The sequence below is a fragment of the Podarcis liolepis genome (assembly GCF_965112155.1).
Source record: "Podarcis liolepis genome assembly, chromosome: 1".
In the NCBI taxonomy this organism is placed as follows: Eukaryota; Metazoa; Chordata; class Lepidosauria; order Squamata; family Lacertidae; genus Podarcis; species Podarcis liolepis.
Window position 1 is genome coordinate 105,071,106 of NC_139554.1, and position 19,814 is coordinate 105,090,919.

General features: G+C 42.2%; 1 protein-coding gene and 1 long non-coding RNA gene across 4 annotated transcripts in view; one reads left to right on the plus strand and one right to left on the minus strand.

Moving 5' to 3' along the window:
* Window positions 1-19,814, minus strand: part of LOC310703258 — a 331,049-nt gene that overhangs the window by 58,376 nt on the left and 252,859 nt on the right. The window lies entirely within an intron of this gene.
* GPD2 (glycerol-3-phosphate dehydrogenase 2) overlaps window positions 1-19,814 on the plus strand; it is an 89,520-nt gene that overhangs the window by 56,266 nt on the left and 13,440 nt on the right. For all 3 annotated transcript variants that reach the window (XM_083494090.1, XM_083494091.1, XM_083494092.1), the window contains exons 7-12: window positions 599-763; window positions 1,695-1,839; window positions 8,508-8,701; window positions 16,555-16,689; window positions 17,749-17,924; window positions 19,100-19,231. In XM_083494090.1, coding sequence (XP_083350216.1) covers window positions 599-763; window positions 1,695-1,839; window positions 8,508-8,701; window positions 16,555-16,689; window positions 17,749-17,924; window positions 19,100-19,231 — 947 coding nt within the window. The remainder of the gene's footprint in view (window positions 1-598; window positions 764-1,694; window positions 1,840-8,507; window positions 8,702-16,554; window positions 16,690-17,748; window positions 17,925-19,099; window positions 19,232-19,814) is intronic.

Consider the following 19,814-nt stretch of genomic DNA (forward strand, 5'->3'; position numbering starts at 1 on the left):
AATGTGCATAAAATGAATGTCTTTTTCACTGGCAGCAGAGGCTTAGCAGTGGAATCCCTGAAAGATCATTGCTTGCTTCCTTTAAAAAAAAAAAAAATGTCATGCAGCGTGTGTCTGCTATTAGAGATTGTTAATTAACACCAGTGGGGCCGTCAAAAAACAAATTCTTCGAAGATGCTGTATTAATGCCGGATTTGTGGAGGGGGGAGCAGGGGTTGGTTTTAGAATCCTCCTCCTTCCAAAACAGAAAGCATGTGGTTTGTTTTCATGTCAGGTCCTTGACTGAACAAATGCAAATCGTTCATTTTGCAACGTATAAAAAACCACATTGCTTGGACAGTAATCCCAGCTATTTGCAATTGTTTTTTAAAAAAATAACAATCGTACAAATACGCTGTTTAGAACAATTGAGATGAATGCCCTGCCTTGCCAAGAGAAGACATTACTCTAAACAATTCTTGGTAGACCTGACCAGCCATCACATAGATTCGGTGTGACAGGGACAGATGTGACAGATCCGTTCTGACACACTTCCATACCACAAGTCAGTGGCTTGAGGTGACTCATGTCCTTCCCTTGATTCTGCCCCCTGCTGCAGGACAACACAACGATGCACGAATGAACCTTGCCATTGCCCTCACCGCTGCCAGGTATGGGGCTGCCACAGCCAATTACACTGAAGTGGTGCGCTTGCTGAAGAAGACGGATCCAAAGAGCGGGGCGAGCCGCGTCTGCGGCGCAAGGTGCAGGGATGTTCTAACAGGTAAGCATCCTTCGCTCCCCTGTGGTATTTATAGAGCCCCTTTGCTTCCTTTTACCTAACAACAGGTAACTTGCGTTGGCCCACACACTCACAAGGCACCTTGCTCCGGCCGTACTTTTCAGAGACGGCGTTTCTAACGCTTGTCTCCTATGGTTCGGTGGATTCTGGCATTCCGCTGGCATTCTTCCACTTCCCTTAATGTATGCGGTTTAGAGGACACAGTTGTTTTCCTGGATGAAGCACAGCTGTCCACAGATGCTGCCCCCCCCATTTACCTTTCTGTTTAAGGAGACAGAAATATTATTTATTTATTTATTTTCCCTTATGTTAGAAAGAAGAAGTTAAGGAGGGGGAGTGCAGCGGGAGGCTGGAGTTTGTAAATATCACTTAACTGACAAAGGAGGCATATTTCCAAAGTGCAGTGGCATGTCATTAATGCCAATCATCTTTAACTTCTGTCAGGTTTTCATTCAAATCCTGGTGCTTTGGCAAGCTAAGCCACGCTTTACATCCAAGCCCTTCTGTCAAGAAAAGCTGACGTCGTAAAATAACCGTGTGGTGTGTGTTCAGTCATAGTACCATCTAACAAATTTCAGGGTTTAAGAATGCCATTAAATAGAGAACTCGATAAATAAAAGTAAAATCGGGAGAGGGGAATCTTCTGCCACTCTAGATTTTATCTGAGAGGATTTTTCTCTCTCTCATTTTTTTTCTTTTCTTTTTATTAAAATTATCCTCAAAATTATTTTCTGATTTTTGGTAACAATACTAGCTGCTAAGCTTCTGCTGTGTGTGTGTGTTATGTGCATGTGTGTGTAGATAAATACACACACTTCACAATAGGTTAACTTCATAGATAAATTAATAATCCAGAGAGTCAGTGAACAGGGAAACAAATGGAGTATGTGATTGATGCTGTTTTCTTTCACAGGGCAGGAATTTGATGTCAGAGCCAAATGTGTTATCAATGCTACAGGACCTTTCACAGACTCCGTGCGGAAAATGGATGAGCAGAAAGTACCAAACATCTGTCAGCCAAGCGCAGGCGTTCATATTGTGATGCCTGGCTATTACAGGTAACGATATTCAAAAGCGGGATCATTTATAACAATCGGAAGAAGTGTGTCCAGTGTAAAAAATAAAGTTGTAGAGAGAGAGACTTGCTGCTGTTAATAGTGCAGGGTGATTGCAAGATTTTATTTCCCCTTCTCCCCCCCCCTCCTCATTTTTGGTTTAGCTCAGAGGGAGGAAATGCTCTTACTAAGGACACATGGTACAGCCCTCCCCGTAACTCTGTCACCTTTTGAATGCTCAAAAGAGCATTTCTGGTGTGTTGCCATGCCAAAATCTACCTCTGCTTTCATATCAAGGGGAAGGCTTGACTGGTTCAAACTAAAGTGGGTAAGGAAGATGCTTTCTCCCCTGCCTAATCTACTTCACCCCTGCTTCCAGCGTAAATACTGGACCATTTCATTTGTGTGACTGGCAGCAAGCGCCTTTGGAAGAACAGAAAGTGGGCAACTTTTTGCAGGGATTTCTTTCTTTCTTTGGCCATGCCTCAGTCGATTTTTTACCTCTAACCACTGCTGTGTCCTCCTGCTCCTCCCTGAATCAGTGGCGGAGCAAGCTGATTGGGCGCCTGGGGCGGCGCTCATGCCCTATGCCCAGGGGCGGGATGCTCCGCAGGACCTCCAAGGAGTCTGCCTGTCTCCTCCCACTCAGTTGCCCTACAGCTGAGGGGGAGGCAGCAGGTGAGCTGTTAGGGGCAGTGCAGAGCATGTGGGAGCCCAAGCCACCGCATCACTCCCAGGAGAGACGCGTGGCTCTGGCGTGCTACAGGCCCCGCGGTGAGTCCCACTTGGTATTTTGTCACCCCACTCAGTGGTGACACCTGGGGCGGACCACCCCCCCTTGCCTTGAGTATCATTTATTTGTTTGTTAAATTTCATCTGAGGATCATAGGGTGGTTTACAATATAAAAACGCAAAAATACGTAACATAGTAACAAGCAATAACAATTCCCACCCGAGTTTAAAAGGCCATCAATTGCTTAATAAGCCAAAGGCCTGGGAGAAGAGGAATATTTTTGACGGTGCCGAAAGAGATGTATTGAAGGCACCAGGCTAGCTTCCCTGAGTTTCGTGTGAGGAAAACTAACATGGATATGTGAGCTGATTCATAAAGCGTTTACAGCATAACAGCTAAAAGGTAGTCTTAAGCAAGTTGACTCCAGGCCTGCGGCTGCTGTATCGACCTGCATTACGTTACTGACCTAAAGAAGTGCTTTGAATACTAGAGATGTTCTGCATAAATTATTATTAATAGTAGTGGATTCAAAGATGTCCCTCCACAAGGGGCAAACAAAGGCATTGTGACACCCGGGGTGGGGCGTTGCTACGTAGGGTGGATGTGCGGCGTCGCTGCGTATGATGCATGTGCCGTACGTACGATGTGATGCTACACATGCGCTGTACATAGTGGTTTGGCTGCAGCGGAGCGAGCCCCTGAGGGGTGCCTTCTTATCACCCCCCCCCGCACCCCTGTTGTGACACCTCTGCCCTCCACATGTGGACAAGGGGATCTTCAGCTCATGGGAAGCGGCGCTAGAACATCATGCAAGGAAAGTGTGTGGCATTGGGGAATCTGAAATACGTTCTTCCACTTTCGAGGTTGTGTACGCATAAAAGCCCAAGAAGAAGCATGAGAGCTGCTGTAGAACCTTCTTGTTATAGCCCTGCACAAACTCATGTTCGTCATCTGCAGAACAGTGCTCCTCTTCTTCCACTTTGGTCTCTAGCTTTAGGCTAGAAAATCCCATTGAACCATTTCATCGTCTCTTCCTGCATTTCATCTGCAGCATGGCTAATTGGAAGAGAACACATAGTTAAAACAGAATCTTAGCCAACAGCTGAGTAAGGTGTGTGGCATCTCAGCCCACCTTTACCAAGGAGCCATAGGGCTTGTTTCCTCTGTATATCACTTTACCTGGCTTTGCCAGAGCACAGCAGGTACAGGAACTGGCTGCTAATTCACAGCTTTGTTGGATTGCTCCAGCCCTCAAGTCATGCGGGATTTGTGTTCCAGCTCCTACCATTTATGGCGGGTAGCCAACATGGTGCCGTCCAGGTGTTTTGGACTACAACTCCCATGAGCCCTAGCCAGTATGGCTCTGTGGTCAGGAAAGATGGCATTTGTAGTCCACTAAACCAGAGGGCACCATGTTTGCTACCCCTGCTTGATGGCATCCTTTTTTTGGTAGCGGGATCCCCGTACTCAATCCAGCTCAGAGGTTCCGTCTTGTCAAAGTCTAGGGCATCCATTATTCACCTATAAAGTGACAGAACTCTCAGACAAGGATATCTTTATTACACTCTGCAGTTAATACATGCTTAAAACTGGACAGCTGGGGCAATTACTCGCAGCTATTTGCATGGTTGCTACGGCTACAGCCCACATCATCCACCTACTATAATGAACAAAACAAGTACACTCAAAAGCATTCAGTAGAGATGGAAGGCGGGAGCAGCTGAAAAACAAATATTTTGGCCTTTATTCTTTTGCAATGCTGGCTACTCTGAGCTATTACACCTTCAGTCTTAGATGGAGCCCAGGATTGTGTGTGCAATCTGGTTTATATACTGTATAATAAGCTCAGGGTCAGTCCCTCCCTTTGCCTTATTCCTCAGCATCTCTCAATAGGCAACTGACTTTGTTTCAGCGACAACTCCTGCCTGTGCAGATCATTTGCTCTGCTGCTGAGTGAAAAGTAGATTGATCTCATCCTAAACATAGTTAAGCCGAGGAATTTGTCTGTATAAGAAATAATACACACCATGCAGAAATAAACAAAAACAAACGTGTGTATTAATTGAGCAACAGGTTTTTGCCCCCAGTGCCAACTAAATCCCGTTTAGCAGGAAAATGTGTGTCATTTCATTACAGCTACTGGTCTCTTTGGGAAAGTACTTTGACATGATCTTGGGAAAATGGTAAATAGTTTAAAGGCTTTTTATGTGTAAATGTAGATAAGATTTAATTAATTTAATGTTAATACAATGCAAGCGTTTCCCAGTAGGTTCTTACATTTTTATATTCTTCATTAATAGTCCCTGTGTCCCTCTGCTCTCATTAATTCTGTTCTTCAGATACATGCCCTCATATAAGTACCTCCTGCATGACTTTCTCACACTCTGATGGTGTTAGTGTGACTAATCTCATATAAATTTCAACCCTTAATCCAGTTGATGTCGCCTGCAGTTTCGGCTACGTGTCGGCTGCAGCAGTGGCTCTGGTTCTGCCTCTTAGAAGATGTACAAACAGATCCCTGATCCGAAGATGGGCATTCCTATTTTCTTTGAGAAGAGTGTTAACATAGATTCTGCCTGCAGCAGTTACAGCATTGGATGTAACATTCAAAAGGATATAAACTATCCAACACCGTAGCTAAAGGAGCTTTCCCTTGAATTCAAAAATTAAAGGTAGACACGTTGGCTGTAAGAAAAAAACCCCAAATCCACATTAGGGTAATACCTTTATTGCAAAATAAAAAAAATTCCTTCCAGTAGCACCTTAAAGACCAACTAAGTTAGTTCTTGGTATGAGCTTTCGTGTGCATGCACACTTCTTCAGATACACTGAAACAGAAGTTGCCAGATCCTTCTATATAGTGAGAAGGTGGGGAGGGGTATTACTCAGAAGGGTGGTGGGAATGGAAGATTGGCAGATAGCTGAGATGAGCCTGTTGACGACTCTTAACGACTGTAATAGGTCTTACAGGAAAAGGCAAGGGGTGAGAAGGTGAGAAATGCACCTTTATTGCACCAACCAGTACTCTTACTCAGGCTAGAGTAAAACAAAGCAAGGCAAGGGTTGGGGCATTGGCTGCTGGTAACATCATGAATCTGTATCTGTTGATAGCCGTAAGGAAGAAATTAACAGGAGGCAGCAAACATTTTTCAGTGCAGTGCAGGCATCTGGTTGCATCAAGGCCTACTGGGAAGAAGAAATAAAGCAATGGCAGATTCCAAATGAATTTAAAAAAAACCCCAATTGTTACCCAGGTCTGCCTCATTTCTTAGATGAAACACGCAGATTTATTGAAGATGAGAATAAAAAGAAACCAGATAGTCTTATACATCTGAAGATATTTATACAGTCGTACCTTGGTTTTTGAACAGCTTAGTTCTTTAGCTCCGAAACGCCGCAAACCTGGAAGTGACTGTTCCGGTTTGCGAACTATTTTTGGAAGCTGAACGTCGGATAGGGCTTCCATGGCTTCCGATTGGCTGCAGAAGCTTCCTGCAGCTAATCAGAAGCCACGCTTTGGTTTCCAAACATTTCGGATGTCGTACAGACTTCCGGAATGGATTCCATTCGACTTCCAAGGTACGACTGTATATCTGAAGTCTTTATATATATCTGAAGATCACAGGGCAGTTTACAATATAAAAACACAACAATATATAGCATAATAACAAACAATAACAATAACCCCACTACCACCACTGTTTAAAAGGCCATGGATAATTTAATTATTAACCAAAGGCCTGGGAGAAAAGGAATGTTTTTGCCTGGTGCCTAAAGATACGCAATGAAGCGCCAATTGAGCCTCCCAGGGGAGCGCATGCCACAAACAGGGAGCCACTGCAGAAAAGGCCTATTCTCATGTTGCCACCTCTTGTGGAGGAGGCACATGAAGCAGGGCCTCAAAAGATGATTGCAGGGTCCAGGTAGGTTCATAAAAAGAGAGGCGGCCCTTGATGTATTGCAGGCCTGAGCCGCTTAAGGCTGTATAGGTCAAAACCAGTACTTTGAATTGGATATTTGTGTTTCAGTGTGCACCATCCTGGAATCCATATCTAGATGTAGGTGTGGTTCAGAAAGTGTAAAAATAATTTTCGCCAGGTGGGTTAAGGTAAGTCATTCTCTGTCATAGACCTTCAGTCCCACCTGGAACATGGAGTTAATAAAAGTACTCTATTTTACGACATTGTTCTGTGATGTAGGTGAAGCTCTGTGAATGTCCTGAAATGCTTTATAAATGTTAAATAGTATTACTGTATGCTAGAATCTCACCCTGATTGTATTCTGGAATTTTCTGTTATTTGTCAGAGTAATTATTGAAAGGAGATCGAACAGGCAGTGATAGAAATGGGCAAGAGAGTGGGATTTGAAATCATTTACCATTTTCCCCAATTTAGGTTCTTCTAGCAATTCCATGATATTAAAAAAGAACGTAAATGATCTCCCAGCAATCTTTGCAAAGAATACACTCAGCCTCTCTGTAGTTCTGCTTATTTTATGCCAATTTAGAAACCTTATTTGAAAACTTACCGAAAGTTTTTTGAAGATTCTGAGTCTGTATATTAAATTTCTAAGTTTTCCTGCCTCTCTAAATCAATAGTGAATTCATTTTGAAAAGTAATTACTTGTCTGCCATGGTTTACCTTACAAGTCCATGTTGACACCTACTTTTTAAGCTCTGCTTCTCCAAATGTATTCTTAAGCTGTATATAAATATCATCTCAAAGACTTCTTAGTTGTAGAACTTACACTTCAGGTGTATGTAATTGTCATCTTCTCTTGGAGGGGCACTTCACATATGACATTTTTCCTTCAACAGGAAAATGTCTGCAGGAAAAAACATGTGCACAGTCATGTATGAGAGTGAATGAGTTTCTGTTTGGATGTAACTATATGGGTCTTTTATTATTATCAAGCTTAGAAACTAATTCACAACAACCTGTGATTTGACTACTGCTTGAGTTACTATACTTTGCATTAAAACAGGTCTATCTTACTCAGATGCCAGCTATTATTATTATTATTATTATTATTATTATTATTATTATTATTATATCTCACTTTTCCTCCAAGGAGCTTAAGGTAGCATGCATGGTTCTCCCCTCTCCAGTTTATCCTCACGACAACCCTGTGAGGTAGCTTAGACTGAAAGATGGCGGCAGGCTCAAGGTCACCCAGTGAGCTTCGTGCCTATGCGCCATTTTGAATCCTGGTCTCCAAAGTTCAACACTCCAACCAATTTGGTTGTTCCTCCCCATTGTCCTCTTCATTACAGTCTCTAGCGGCTGTTTCTACTTACTTAAAGTGTGGGGCTTACAGTCCCTATCCAACTAACCACATGGACCAGCTGCCAGGTTAAAGACACACACACACACACAAACACACACACACACACACACTTAAAAAAACACCCCACTTTTTAAATCTAAGATAAAAACACTATCGTCTGGCCTTTTACGTTCCCTACTACCAAACAACACCATCCTTCCATGAGATTAGGTCACTGCAGCTGTGCTGCAAACTAATACAGAGAACAGATACCCAAAGAGAATACAGGCCATGTAGAAAACATATTTAAAAGGATATTCCTGTTTTTTAGAGATTGTGAACCTAATACGACTGCACATATAACTTTCTCTCTTATTTGCATGGTTGTGCCTCATGTGGCCACTTAACACTCTTTCTTTCTCAGAATAACAGATGCTGGAAGGGAAATGGGAATCTGCTTGTGAGCTTTCCAAAGCTTTCCTTTGAACCCTAATTGTGCTCTGTATAAGTTCTGTGAGTTCGGCAACAAGTGTCCCCAGTGTTATTCATATGTCTCCTAAACAAGTGCTTTTTAGTATTTTATTTCTGCCTTTTTTCCTTTTGCTCTGAATGTTTTAAGGGATATGTGAATATATATATATATATTTAAAAAAACAAATTTGCTTTATTCCAGCCCCGATAATATGGGACTCCTTGACCCATCCACTAGTGATGGCAGAGTGATTTTCTTCTTGCCATGGCAAAAGATGACTATTGCTGGTACCACGGATACTGCAACCGAAGTCACAAGTCACCCAATTCCTACAGAAGAAGATATCAATTTCATTTTGACGGAAGTGCGCAACTATCTTAGTTGCGATGTTGAAGGTAATTTTCGGTAAAATTAGCTCCAAGAATACTTCTGGGTCTATAAACCGTGTTCTTTCCATAAACTGCGAACAGCCATGCAGCACTTTTAAATTCCGGCAAATGGATTATGGCAAAAGCTTTTGTGGCTATAGGTGCCTGAGATGTTATCTTGAGTTGCAGGTATATACTGTATGCACACAGTTGCGGGATGGAGGAACAGACTTGAAATAAACAAGTTGGGTGGAAATGAAATGCTGGAAGTGTAGTTTGGTGAGTATGTCCTACAGTGGTGATATCCAACTCATCCAGTTAGATGAACTCTGAGTGGCAGTGGAGCATCATTGGAACAATAAATAATACAATCAATAAAGTAGGTTAGGCTGAAAAATAGGATCACCTATGGAGCTCCATGACCGAAGCTGATTGCTGCGTTCCTTTGGTGTTTTCAAACACAATGCAAAGGGCAGGTGTGCCTCCCTAAATCGGCAGTGAGCAAACGTTAAAGATGCACACCTGCCCTTTGTACTGCAGCAGGCATCAGTGTTGCTTAGCTGTTGTGTAAAAAGTATGAAGCAGTTTTGTCTAATGACCTGAATATGGATTTCTTACATCTAATTCCCCCGCTCCCCCCGACTATGGCACCACATCATATGATAGTCACATACCTGTTTTCACATGCCTGGGAAAGTTATTCAGAGATATGTGACTTTTGCTCGACGTACCTTTAGAGTAATAGGGTGTGTAAGAAAGGTTAAGTCAATTATTCCAGCACAAACTACTGTTCATGGCCTGACACAATCACAAACATAAATTAGAAATTTCTAATTAGTATTTTAAATGATAAATCAGACACTGATTATATTATATAATAGTATAATGGAGTATTTGCATTTCAGTATCACCCCAGATGTGCAAGCTCACCATATAGTTAGGGATGCGTTGAAAGCAACTGCTGGGGGGGGGTTGTATAGCAACATCAGCAAGAAGACCAAAAAATAAATCATTATTTATTATTTATTGAATTTATATACCGCCTTATACCCAGAGGTCTCATTATAAATATTCAGGATTTGGAAACCCAACATAAAAATAGGAGATATTCAGCAATTTTATCAATGTGTGGAATTCTAGTAATTGTATTTATACCTTCAAAGAAGAGTATTTAATCCACATTAAGTGGTTGGATTTGTAAGAGGTGAGTGTAGCTGCTAGCTTTCAATAGATCCTTGGCATTAGAGATAAAGGAAGTCTCTATTTTAGCTGTGATTCACTTTCACCCTGCATAGCTTGATTTTTAAAAACAATAATTAAGAAATCCGCCAGCAACAACTTTCTGCTGTATTCAGCTTCCTTATAATGATCTAAAACTAGATCATCCCCGCCACCCATCTCAACAAGGGGAACACTGGGAAGCTAAAATGGCACACTATTTGTTTAATATAGGTCAGAGGTAGCCAATATGGCGCCATCCAGATGTTTTGGATACAATCCCCATTGTCCCTGACTATTGACCCAGTCTGATAGTTCACAACATCTAATGGGCACCATATTGGCTATCCCTGTTATAGGACATTGAAGAGTCTTCTGATAATCAGCCAACTGGAATCTGATTTGAGTATTGAGATACACAAGAAGCTTCAGATTTCATTACCAAGCCCCTGAATCATCTAGTCCTTTTAAAATGATTCTATAAAAAGGCATGAACTCTAAGTTGCCCTTTGTAGGTGTTGACAGAGGCTGAATATTCATATTCAGCAACCTCCTCTCCACAGACTGAAAATTCTAGATTGCTTGTTTGTTCTTCCTTGAAATGGGTAATTGATAGTTCTGTTATTGTTGTAGCCATTAAAGAAAAATGGTCTACCGGAGAAGGGGGGGGAACCCCTATCATTAGGTCCCTCGTGCAGAAATTAATAAAGAGCTGTGGTTTGTCAGGCAAGGTGGTTGGTTACACTAAGCTGCAGCTTGGAGAATTGATTAAGACAGGATTTTTTGCAGGGCAGTTCTGCCGAAGTAGTTTTCTTGAGCGTTTAATTCTTTTGAAAGTAACCAACCTGGGTTGCACACTGTTTTTCCACATGTGTAATTAGTCGTGTTTATAGATTGTCTGTTAGAGAATTAACAATTGTCCTGGCCGTATCAACTCACTGCAGACCTGCCTTTTTGCTGCCAAAGACAGTGGCAGGGTTATCAACTTACACAGGCTTGGATGTGTTCCAGCTGTTTAATTATAGTGTCACACATGCTGCTTTTTTCTAGTTTCATTAATTTATAAATGTAATATGGTATCTTATTTCTGTGATTAGCACTTCATTCTGGTGGGTTAAACATGCTGGCAGAACAACATTGATTTCTCAGATCTCTGTTCTTTCGGGATATTTTTACAAGGCATTATTGATTTTTCTGTTAACACTCCTGTGAAAGCAGTATCTTAAAATATGTAACCCTCCCCCCCCACCAGACCCTGACACACAAGCCTTTGTGTAAGATTGCTTTTATCCTTCGTTAAGTAAGAGGATGAAATTAGTTTTACAGACTTTTGCTTTCATTTAGGGGAGGTTAATAGTAAAACATCTACTCTGTGAGTGAGAAGGGGGTCTTGAGGTAACATTATGGTCTTTATCGTGGCCGGGTCCTTTTTGCTTTTTAAAGGGTCACCTGGGTGCTGTTGTTGGATAAACAAGATGCCGGTTTTTGCTTTGGAGGGTGTCATGGTTATCATCCAAGCAGTGGTTGTGACAACTGCACCAAAATGTACACACGCCTAGCATAGCACTGCTGATTGTGTCTCTGAGGGCTAGTTTAGGCCTTTTTCAAAGTACAAATTGAAACATTATGAGAAGCTGTAGAACTGTGGACCAAAGACTGTAAAAGGACTTTGATATTTAAAGTTTGTCCAATAGAGCTTCATGCAGCACATAGTTAAACTATTATTAGTATTATTTATTCAATTTATATACAGTGGTACCTTGGGTTACATACGCTTCAGGTTACATGCGCTTCAGGTTACAGACTCCGCTGACCCAGAAATATTACCTCGGGTTAAGAACTTTGCTTCAGGATGAGAACATAAATGGTGCAGCGGCGGCGGGAGGCCCCATTAGCTAAAGTGGTGCTTCAGGTTAAGAACAGTTTCTGGTTAAGAACGGACCTCCGGAACGGATTAAGTACTTAACCCGAGGTACCACTGTAGTGCCCCTTCATCTGAAGTTCCCAGGCTGGTGTACAATTTTGAAAACATAATTTACATAGCATAGTAATTTTAAGAAAAATCACAGAAAAATAATAATAGCAGTCTCCCCACTTTTAAAAGGCCATAGATTATTCAGTAGCTCACTCTGACGTGAGTCATGACCACCAACTTAGATGAATGGATAAATTCATGGAGGAGAAAGCTTATCCATGGCTACTGGCCATGATAGCTATGCTTTGCTTCCACAGCTGGAGACAGCAATGCTTCCGAATGCCAGTTGCTGGAGACCACAGAAAGGGAGAGAGCTCTTGTGCTCAAGTCCTGCTTGTGTGTTTCCCACAGGCATCTGGTTGGCCACTGTGAAAACAGGATGTTGGGCTAGATGGGCCAATGGCTGGATCCAGCAGGATCTTCTTAGGTTCTTGTGACTTCTCCAGAACTCTGTGTGTGCTTGATTTTGAGGTCAGGGCTCCTACAAGATTTGCTAATGTCCACGTGGAGATAGCAACTAGCTGCCTTGGGTGTTGTTCATGGAAAGGCGGAATATAAATTTGACTACTAAGTACTAGTAACAGAGACTAGGGCCCTGCGGGACGTGACATCTTTCCACAGGGCCTGCAAGACAGAGCTGTTCCACCAGGCCTTTGGCCAGGGCACAGCCTGACTCCCTCCTTTGGCAATCCTCACAGAACTCTAGCCCAATGGCTGCCATTAATCTGATTGGAATTAATTTTATAATGAAATGATTTTAGAATGTTTTATCATTTTACTGTTGTTAGCCGCTCTGAGCCCGGCTTTGGCTGGGGACGGCGGGATAGAAATAAAATTTATTATTATTATTATTTAAAGCTAATATGATCGGAGGCAAGTGCATTATAACTGCTGATCAGCAGACCATCATGCTTAGTTGCCTAAAATATTTTCTTCCTCTTTTGAGACCCAACAGTGTTCCTTTTTTCACAATCATGGTCTTTCAATATTGGGTTAATTGCACATACTTCATTTTTTTCATTGTAAAGCACATACGTTTTATTCTGACTTTCTTCCAAGGAGATTAGGGCAGCTTAAGATTTCACACCCATTTTATCTGTACAACAGCCCTGTGGCATATGCTAAGCTTGAGACTGGGAAAGTGACCGACTCAAGGACACACAGTTTCATGATAGAGCAGGGATTTGAGTTGTCTTATGTCGAACACCCATTTTTACTTTGCTCCCCTGGCTCTAGTGACATTTCTGTTGTGCGTTCGTTGGGTTTGTTCAGACCTCCAAACCATTGCATCAGTATCCTTCAGATTAAGGGACATGGGCCGATGAAGGAATAAGGCATAGGAAGAAGCAATATGCAAAAGCAGCCTTCATAAAATTTGCCAAAATTCTGCATTTCTTCCTTCCCTTTTTGGAAGGGAAAGGCTCTTCTCAGTTAGGTGAACTCTGTATATATTTGTATGTGAATGGGGCAGAGTTTTGTATTAACTACATATAGTGTTGAATGCTTACAGTGGCAAAGCTGTTCCCTCACCCCACTCACCTTGTATATTATATTGCCATAGCAGTCATTCTGTGAACTGGCCCTTGGGTGGTTGTGCTTTGATATGATTTATTATTTTATGAAAAGTCCTACAGCATTTTACAGCCTTCCTCTCTGCTGGAAAAAGACCTTATGTGGGGGGACATTGGGCCATAGTGTAGAAACTATATATTGAAACTACCTCAATTATATTGTCAAAATAAATGACACCTTCTGTGATATTAAGTATGAGGCTCTACGGTTGTTCATTAAATCTGCATTTCTCAGCTTCCATTGGGAGATTTCCCTTTTAAATCTGGCAGAAGGAAAGACTGTGCATTCACTCGCCTGACTGCCATCCGAGGTTGGAAAACACTGAAGCAAATCTGTTGATGGGTTGTTATGCCTTAGTCCTTCCTGAAGCATATTGAGGGTAACAACAACAACAACAACAACAACAACACTTGCTGTGTGCTGCTTTATTTTGTGTTTTTCGTTTTGGACCAGTGATGTCAGGTTATGTAGTCTTATAGAACATACTTCCTGTTCAGATGCCTGTCCCCCTTTACAGTCTACTGTAGGCTTGTAAACCTGTTTTCAATAGAAGCGCTAAGAAAAATACTTTTGTAATTAGAGGCCCTAGCAGTGAATGTTGAGTTTCCAGGAAATAAAACAAAAGAAGGGAAGTGGGCTCTAAAAAGAGAATAGATACAATGATAGTAAACTATGGTGCACATAAAATACTTTGTTACAAGTTTAAAACTTCTGTGGCAATAGTCTATTCACTGGACATAGCTACAGAAGGCAATAAGAGGTTGTCATTCTTTGTGTCTCCCCCCCATATATATATATATATATATATTCACATTTGCTCCACTTTGGGTAAAGTTCAATTTACATTTGTTGACAGTGCTTACCTGTTTTTATCCCCTACCCTCTACCCTTTACTGTTCTAGTGCCACCAGTGGTCACAATCTAATGATCCTGTGGAGGTTATAGCTGTATTGATAAACAGACAAAGAATTTTTATTTATTAGTCTTTTTTTTCCAGAGTGACTCAAAGCGACTTACATTAAAACCAGTTTAAAAGAACCAATTAAAAAAACCTAAAAACACATCCATACAAATAAAAGGCATGGCTTACAGAGCCCATCTCACTAAAACGAGGCCATAATGCCACCTTTCAAATTAAGGGCCAAAAGCCTGGGTAAAGAGAAAAGTCTTTTCTGGGTACCTAAAAATAGATAAAGATGGCACCAGGCATGTAATATTTACACATGAGGGGAGTCCCCAGTGAAAAGGCCCAGTCTTGTGTCTCTAGCCTCTGAACCTTCCATGGAAGGGGGCACATGAATTATCACAGAGTCCGGGGTGGTTCATTTAAGGGAGAGGCGGTCTTTGAGGATCTGGGGTCCTGAACTGCATATTGGTCAAATGCTTGTTAGGAAGATAGTGCAATTATAGGTAGTAAATGTAGAAGCAGCCAGAGTATTTATTTTCATTTTATTTGTTGCATTAATTTCCCTTTAAGAAACTGATGAGTGGCATTGTAGTCGCACTGGGTCAGTTGAGACATATCATTTCCCCATCCTCCAAAACATGGTTTCAAGGGTTGGGATCATGCTGCAAGCTTGCAGACTTCCTCTGGCTAAAAAAAAAAGTATTAACACATAATTTTAACAATGCAATGAAGCGGTCTAAAGGAAATGATGTGCACAATGCAAAATTCAAGGAGAAAGTAGCTCATTACTGAGTTGGATTGGGAAGGTAAGGTGTCATGTTGCTTTCAAGAGAAGTATCTGATAAGACCCACTGATGGAGGAGGGTCCCCGGCTCTGTTCTATCTTGATGACAAGTGGATAAGTAAAGTGTTTTGGTGCTTGGCCGCAGTGACATTTTCCTGACCCTTTTAAGGTGGTCCAAAAGGAAACAGCGTAACCTGAGTACTAAAAGAAATAATAAATCCGTAAGTGTGAAAACCGATGAATTTTAAATTTCCTTGACCCCCTCACCTATGCAGAGCCACTCAGAAAATCTGCCTTCCACAAAATGCATGCAATGAATGACTACAGTGTTCTTTCCCAAGGTTTGACCAGATAAAAATATGGTGAAACTTTTGAAGCCACTCAACACAGTCATTTTGTACATGGCTGGCCAAGCTCGGTTTGTATGATGCGTGTGGCAAGTGGTTAATCTGAATAGTTCCAGGCATATTGTGTTTTTGTACTTGGCTACTTAAGCCACAGTACTGAAAACACAGTAACTTTGAGGTTTGCCCAAGCATATAGATTATCTGTTCTTCATTAGCATAGTTCAATTTGGAGTGAAAAAATGAGCAATTGGATTACTTGGAGTAGGTGTGTTAACTGCTGTATATTTTGCTTGCTATGTCAGAAAGCAAGTTAGAGGCAGGCTTGTTATCATTCTGCTCCCAAGAAGATAAGCAAGTTGTGGTTCCAGATATTCACCCTCTATCCAAGGATGTGAATAGTGATAATACCAGCAACATGGCTTACCATGCTATCCAAGTATGGCCATTGTATATATGTTTCTAGGAGGACCAGAATCTTAAAAATGATCATGGATGTTCTCAATATTCTATTGAGCTTGAAGGTAATAAGACACATGTATTCTGCTACATGTTGTCGTGCCGAGATCTAAAGTTAACTTTCTAATGCCCTTTGGTGTGTGTCAATATAAATTGCATGTGTACTTAGCTGCTTGTCTACTGTAGCATTGTATGGCAGAAAATGCATGCTTTTGAACTGCTGTGGGAACAGGTTTTTATAATGCCATTGTGATCAAAAGGTTTCATGATGTTAAGACCTTGGTGGTTGTTAAATTTTGACATCCAGGAAATATTTCTATGTTATTTCCATGGATGCAAACTTTCATTTTGGGTAAATTAGACTATGTTTTCTTGACACCCCCCTTTTCAAAAATGAGTATACACTGCTTGAACATTAGTCATTATTGAATCAAAAGATGCAGTTGTACCTCTTCTTTCTTTACCTTTCTGTCATTAACATTTGCGGAGCTGGCAATATTATTTCTCCAAGATTACATTGATGGCATATTTTTAAAATTGTTGTTGTTGTTTTTAAAAATGTTGTTGTTATTTTAAAAATTGTTGTTCTGATGGGATTTCTTTTTTTCTTATCAACCACAGTGAGGAGAGGCGATGTCTTGGCAGCATGGAGTGGGATTCGTCCCCTAGTAACAGACCCCAATTCTAAAGACACCCAGTCCATATCTCGGAATCATGTGGTGCATGTTAGTGACAGCGGCCTTGTGACTATAGCAGGTACCAGACCTTCACTTTCAGCCTGAGATGCTTGGGCGGGGGGAGGGGGATGAAATGGGTGAGGTGGCTGGGTTCTGCACTTGAAAGAAGCGATAAGTGGAAGGGCTAAGCCACCCTCTTCCAGCACAACTCTTGTTTTGTTTCAAATGGCACCCTCCCATTACCTCTTGGTAACAGAAAATATTTGTAGACTATGGTTTGTTAGTTCAGTTGTCTTAGCTTGATGGAAGACTCTGTGAGCGCATTTTAGAAGGGAACAGGCACTGGCCTACAAGTGACTTAAATATAAAGGACTATGCACACTGCACACCTCAAGTCCTCTGTAGCAGTACCAGTCGTACCCCTGGTGTATCAGAGACCCACTCTCATCTTTTCCTGCCAGCTACTGATGTGAGCAACAATCAGGTCTAGGTCAAGGCACAGGAACATTCTTCTAGCAAGACAGTAAGCAATAGAGGTGCTTCATAAAGCAATTCGCTGGTCCCAGGCACTCAATTCTCCCCATTATAGAGCCTTTTCAACTCAGTGATTGCAAAGATTCCCACTTATGCAATGGGGCTTTCCCTCTGCATGCACCCAACACTCCCCCCACCCCAGATCTGCTCTGAATGGTCAGGAGAACCCCCGGAACAGGACATGGGGAGAGGAGAGGGGAGATTGTTCTGTTGTGCAAGTGGAAATGTTTGCGCCGATGGAATGATCTCCTTAGCACTAAGTTGAATGCAACACCAAGCCAACATGAAAGAGCCTTTGCTCTGACCTTAATAAACTGACAGGCTTTTTTAGTCATTGAATTCTTTATTAGTGAATCGATCATTAACTTTAATGGTCTAGCACTTGGTACCGAGTGAAGTTAGTCAGATGCGTAGACTGCAGTTCTCAGTTCTGAAACAATGGGACTTTTCGAGGGAGAATAGTTTTAAGGGTCGTTACATGGGATTTGTATTGGATTGCAGCCTGACTTTGTACTTTAGAAACCCCAAACCACAAATTGTTGAGGTAGATAGGAAGTGGCGGGTGCAGGGTGCCTTCAGTACCCTTTTACATTAATGTTTCCAGGTGGGAAATGGACAACCTATCGCTCGATGGCAGAGGATACAATTGATGCTGCAGTACGTGCTCACGGCCTGCGTGCGGGTCCCTGTAAGACGGTGGGTCTCTTCTTACAGGGTGGAGAGGGTTGGAGCCCGACTCTTTATATTCGACTGGTTCAAGATTATGGACTTGAGAGTGAGGTGAGGCTTGTGGTGTGATTTCTTTTTAAATCTTAAAACTTTGCTGTAAAGAATACGACACCTTGGATCCGGAGAACTGTGAGCAGAGGGGAACGTTATTTTTATTTCACAAAACTTGCAGCTTGATTGTACTAAAACCTGAAAGCAGTTTACAAAAAAGGATCTTTCCTAGCCCTCCGTAGCTTCCTGCAGCCAGCCCCCAACCTTTCTCGAGGGTTTCTCAAGCTGGGTTAACTGCGGAGGGGCTGTTGGAGGAAATTACCCCATATCTGGTGGAAGCACCTTCTGTGAGCAGAGGAGTGTGTGACTTCCATCTCACTCGTCCTCTGGATACTGGTGTTGGTAGGGACCATTGCCCTGCCCTACTAACTGATCCAGGTGTTGCCACTACAACCAGCCTACGAATGTTCAGAGGGGCCACACAGGAAGCAAAGAAGGATGGAAGAGACTGGAATGAAGGCCGGGAATGATGGAGAAGAGGAGGAGAAGGTGCAGCGGGAGAAGCTAGAATGAGGCAAAAGGTTGGGAATTGATGGGCAAGGGGTAGTGGAAGAAAGGGAAAGGGGCTTCCCTTCTCTCACTCAAAATGCCTCTTATTTTGGCCCTTACCTAATTCAAAGTTCTTTGTTTAGATTAAGGTTTTTTTAAAAAGAGCATGCATCAAATGATTAAAAGCCAATTATAAATGTTGTTTAACTGGGCTAAATTGAGCCCTAACCCATTATTATTACTACTATCATGTCTGTTGTTGTTGTTGTTGTTGTTGTTGTTATTCAGGGGCTCTATGCTGTGTAAGCCCAATTTACACAATCCCAATTTTGATCAGTGTGCGCACGCACATGCATCCTGTCTCCTAACTGTGACAGTCGAAGAAGCCTCTTGGCTTCTTGGTCCCAAGTGAAGCTATTCTTCAAATGTGACGACAGTAGCAGAAACCTTGAAGCGTCATTAGTCACTGTTCCATTGATACATGCATAGCTGTGTTAGTGCTAGCCTAAGCGTTCCCAGCACGAGTCGTTTCCTCCCACCCAGCCCTCATCAGATGCCGCCTTTGGCCTATTAGTTAACAGGCCACAGGAAAACTGTCAAGGGCAGCTCTGTCTAGATGGAGCTGTATTCCAGGAAGTGCCGACTGATGAAACAGTTCTTTTTTTAACCCGATCTTGATCCCGTAGGTGGCTCAACATCTCTCAAATACATTTGGGGACAAGGCCTTTGAAGTGGCAAAGTTGGCCCAGGTGACCGGGAAGAGGTGGCCTATTGTTGGAAATCGCCTGGTTTCCGAGTTTCCTTACATTGAGTCTGAGGTATGACAGTGAGACCCTTTGTTGTCGTGTTGCTTCTTTCCTTCTCCTCCCCACCCCAGTTGTGTTTAAATGCTCTGCTCCCTTGAAGATGCTTATTCTGCCTACTGCCTGGTGACATCAACTAACAGAGGTAGCGCTATACACAGTGAAGTTTCCCCTGCCTCATTCTATCCTCCCCAGTTTAAATCTTGGGTCTGCCATTAGGCAAGCCAATATCTCTCAGTCTCCATCTGCGATATCAGCGTGATAAATACTGATCTACCTTACAGGGTTGTTGTTATTATAGGCAAAGTGCTTTTAACATTCTAAGGTGTTATAAATGCTTGCTGTTATCCAGGTAACTCAAATTGTCCTGCCTATTCCCCTTAGGGGGGGAAGCAGAACAGGGCTGCCGGTAGGAACTGAAGAGGGTGGTATGCTTAGGGAGAAGCAAACAGCAGGTGGAATTCTGTGTACGCATATAAGCTAGAAAGGATGTAAAGCCGGACAGGTTTTACACTGCAGTGAGATAAGCATGCGTTACCTGCTCGTGTGTCTGCACATCAAGCTGCTGTCAAAGGCATGGTCGCAGTGGCCAGTCAAA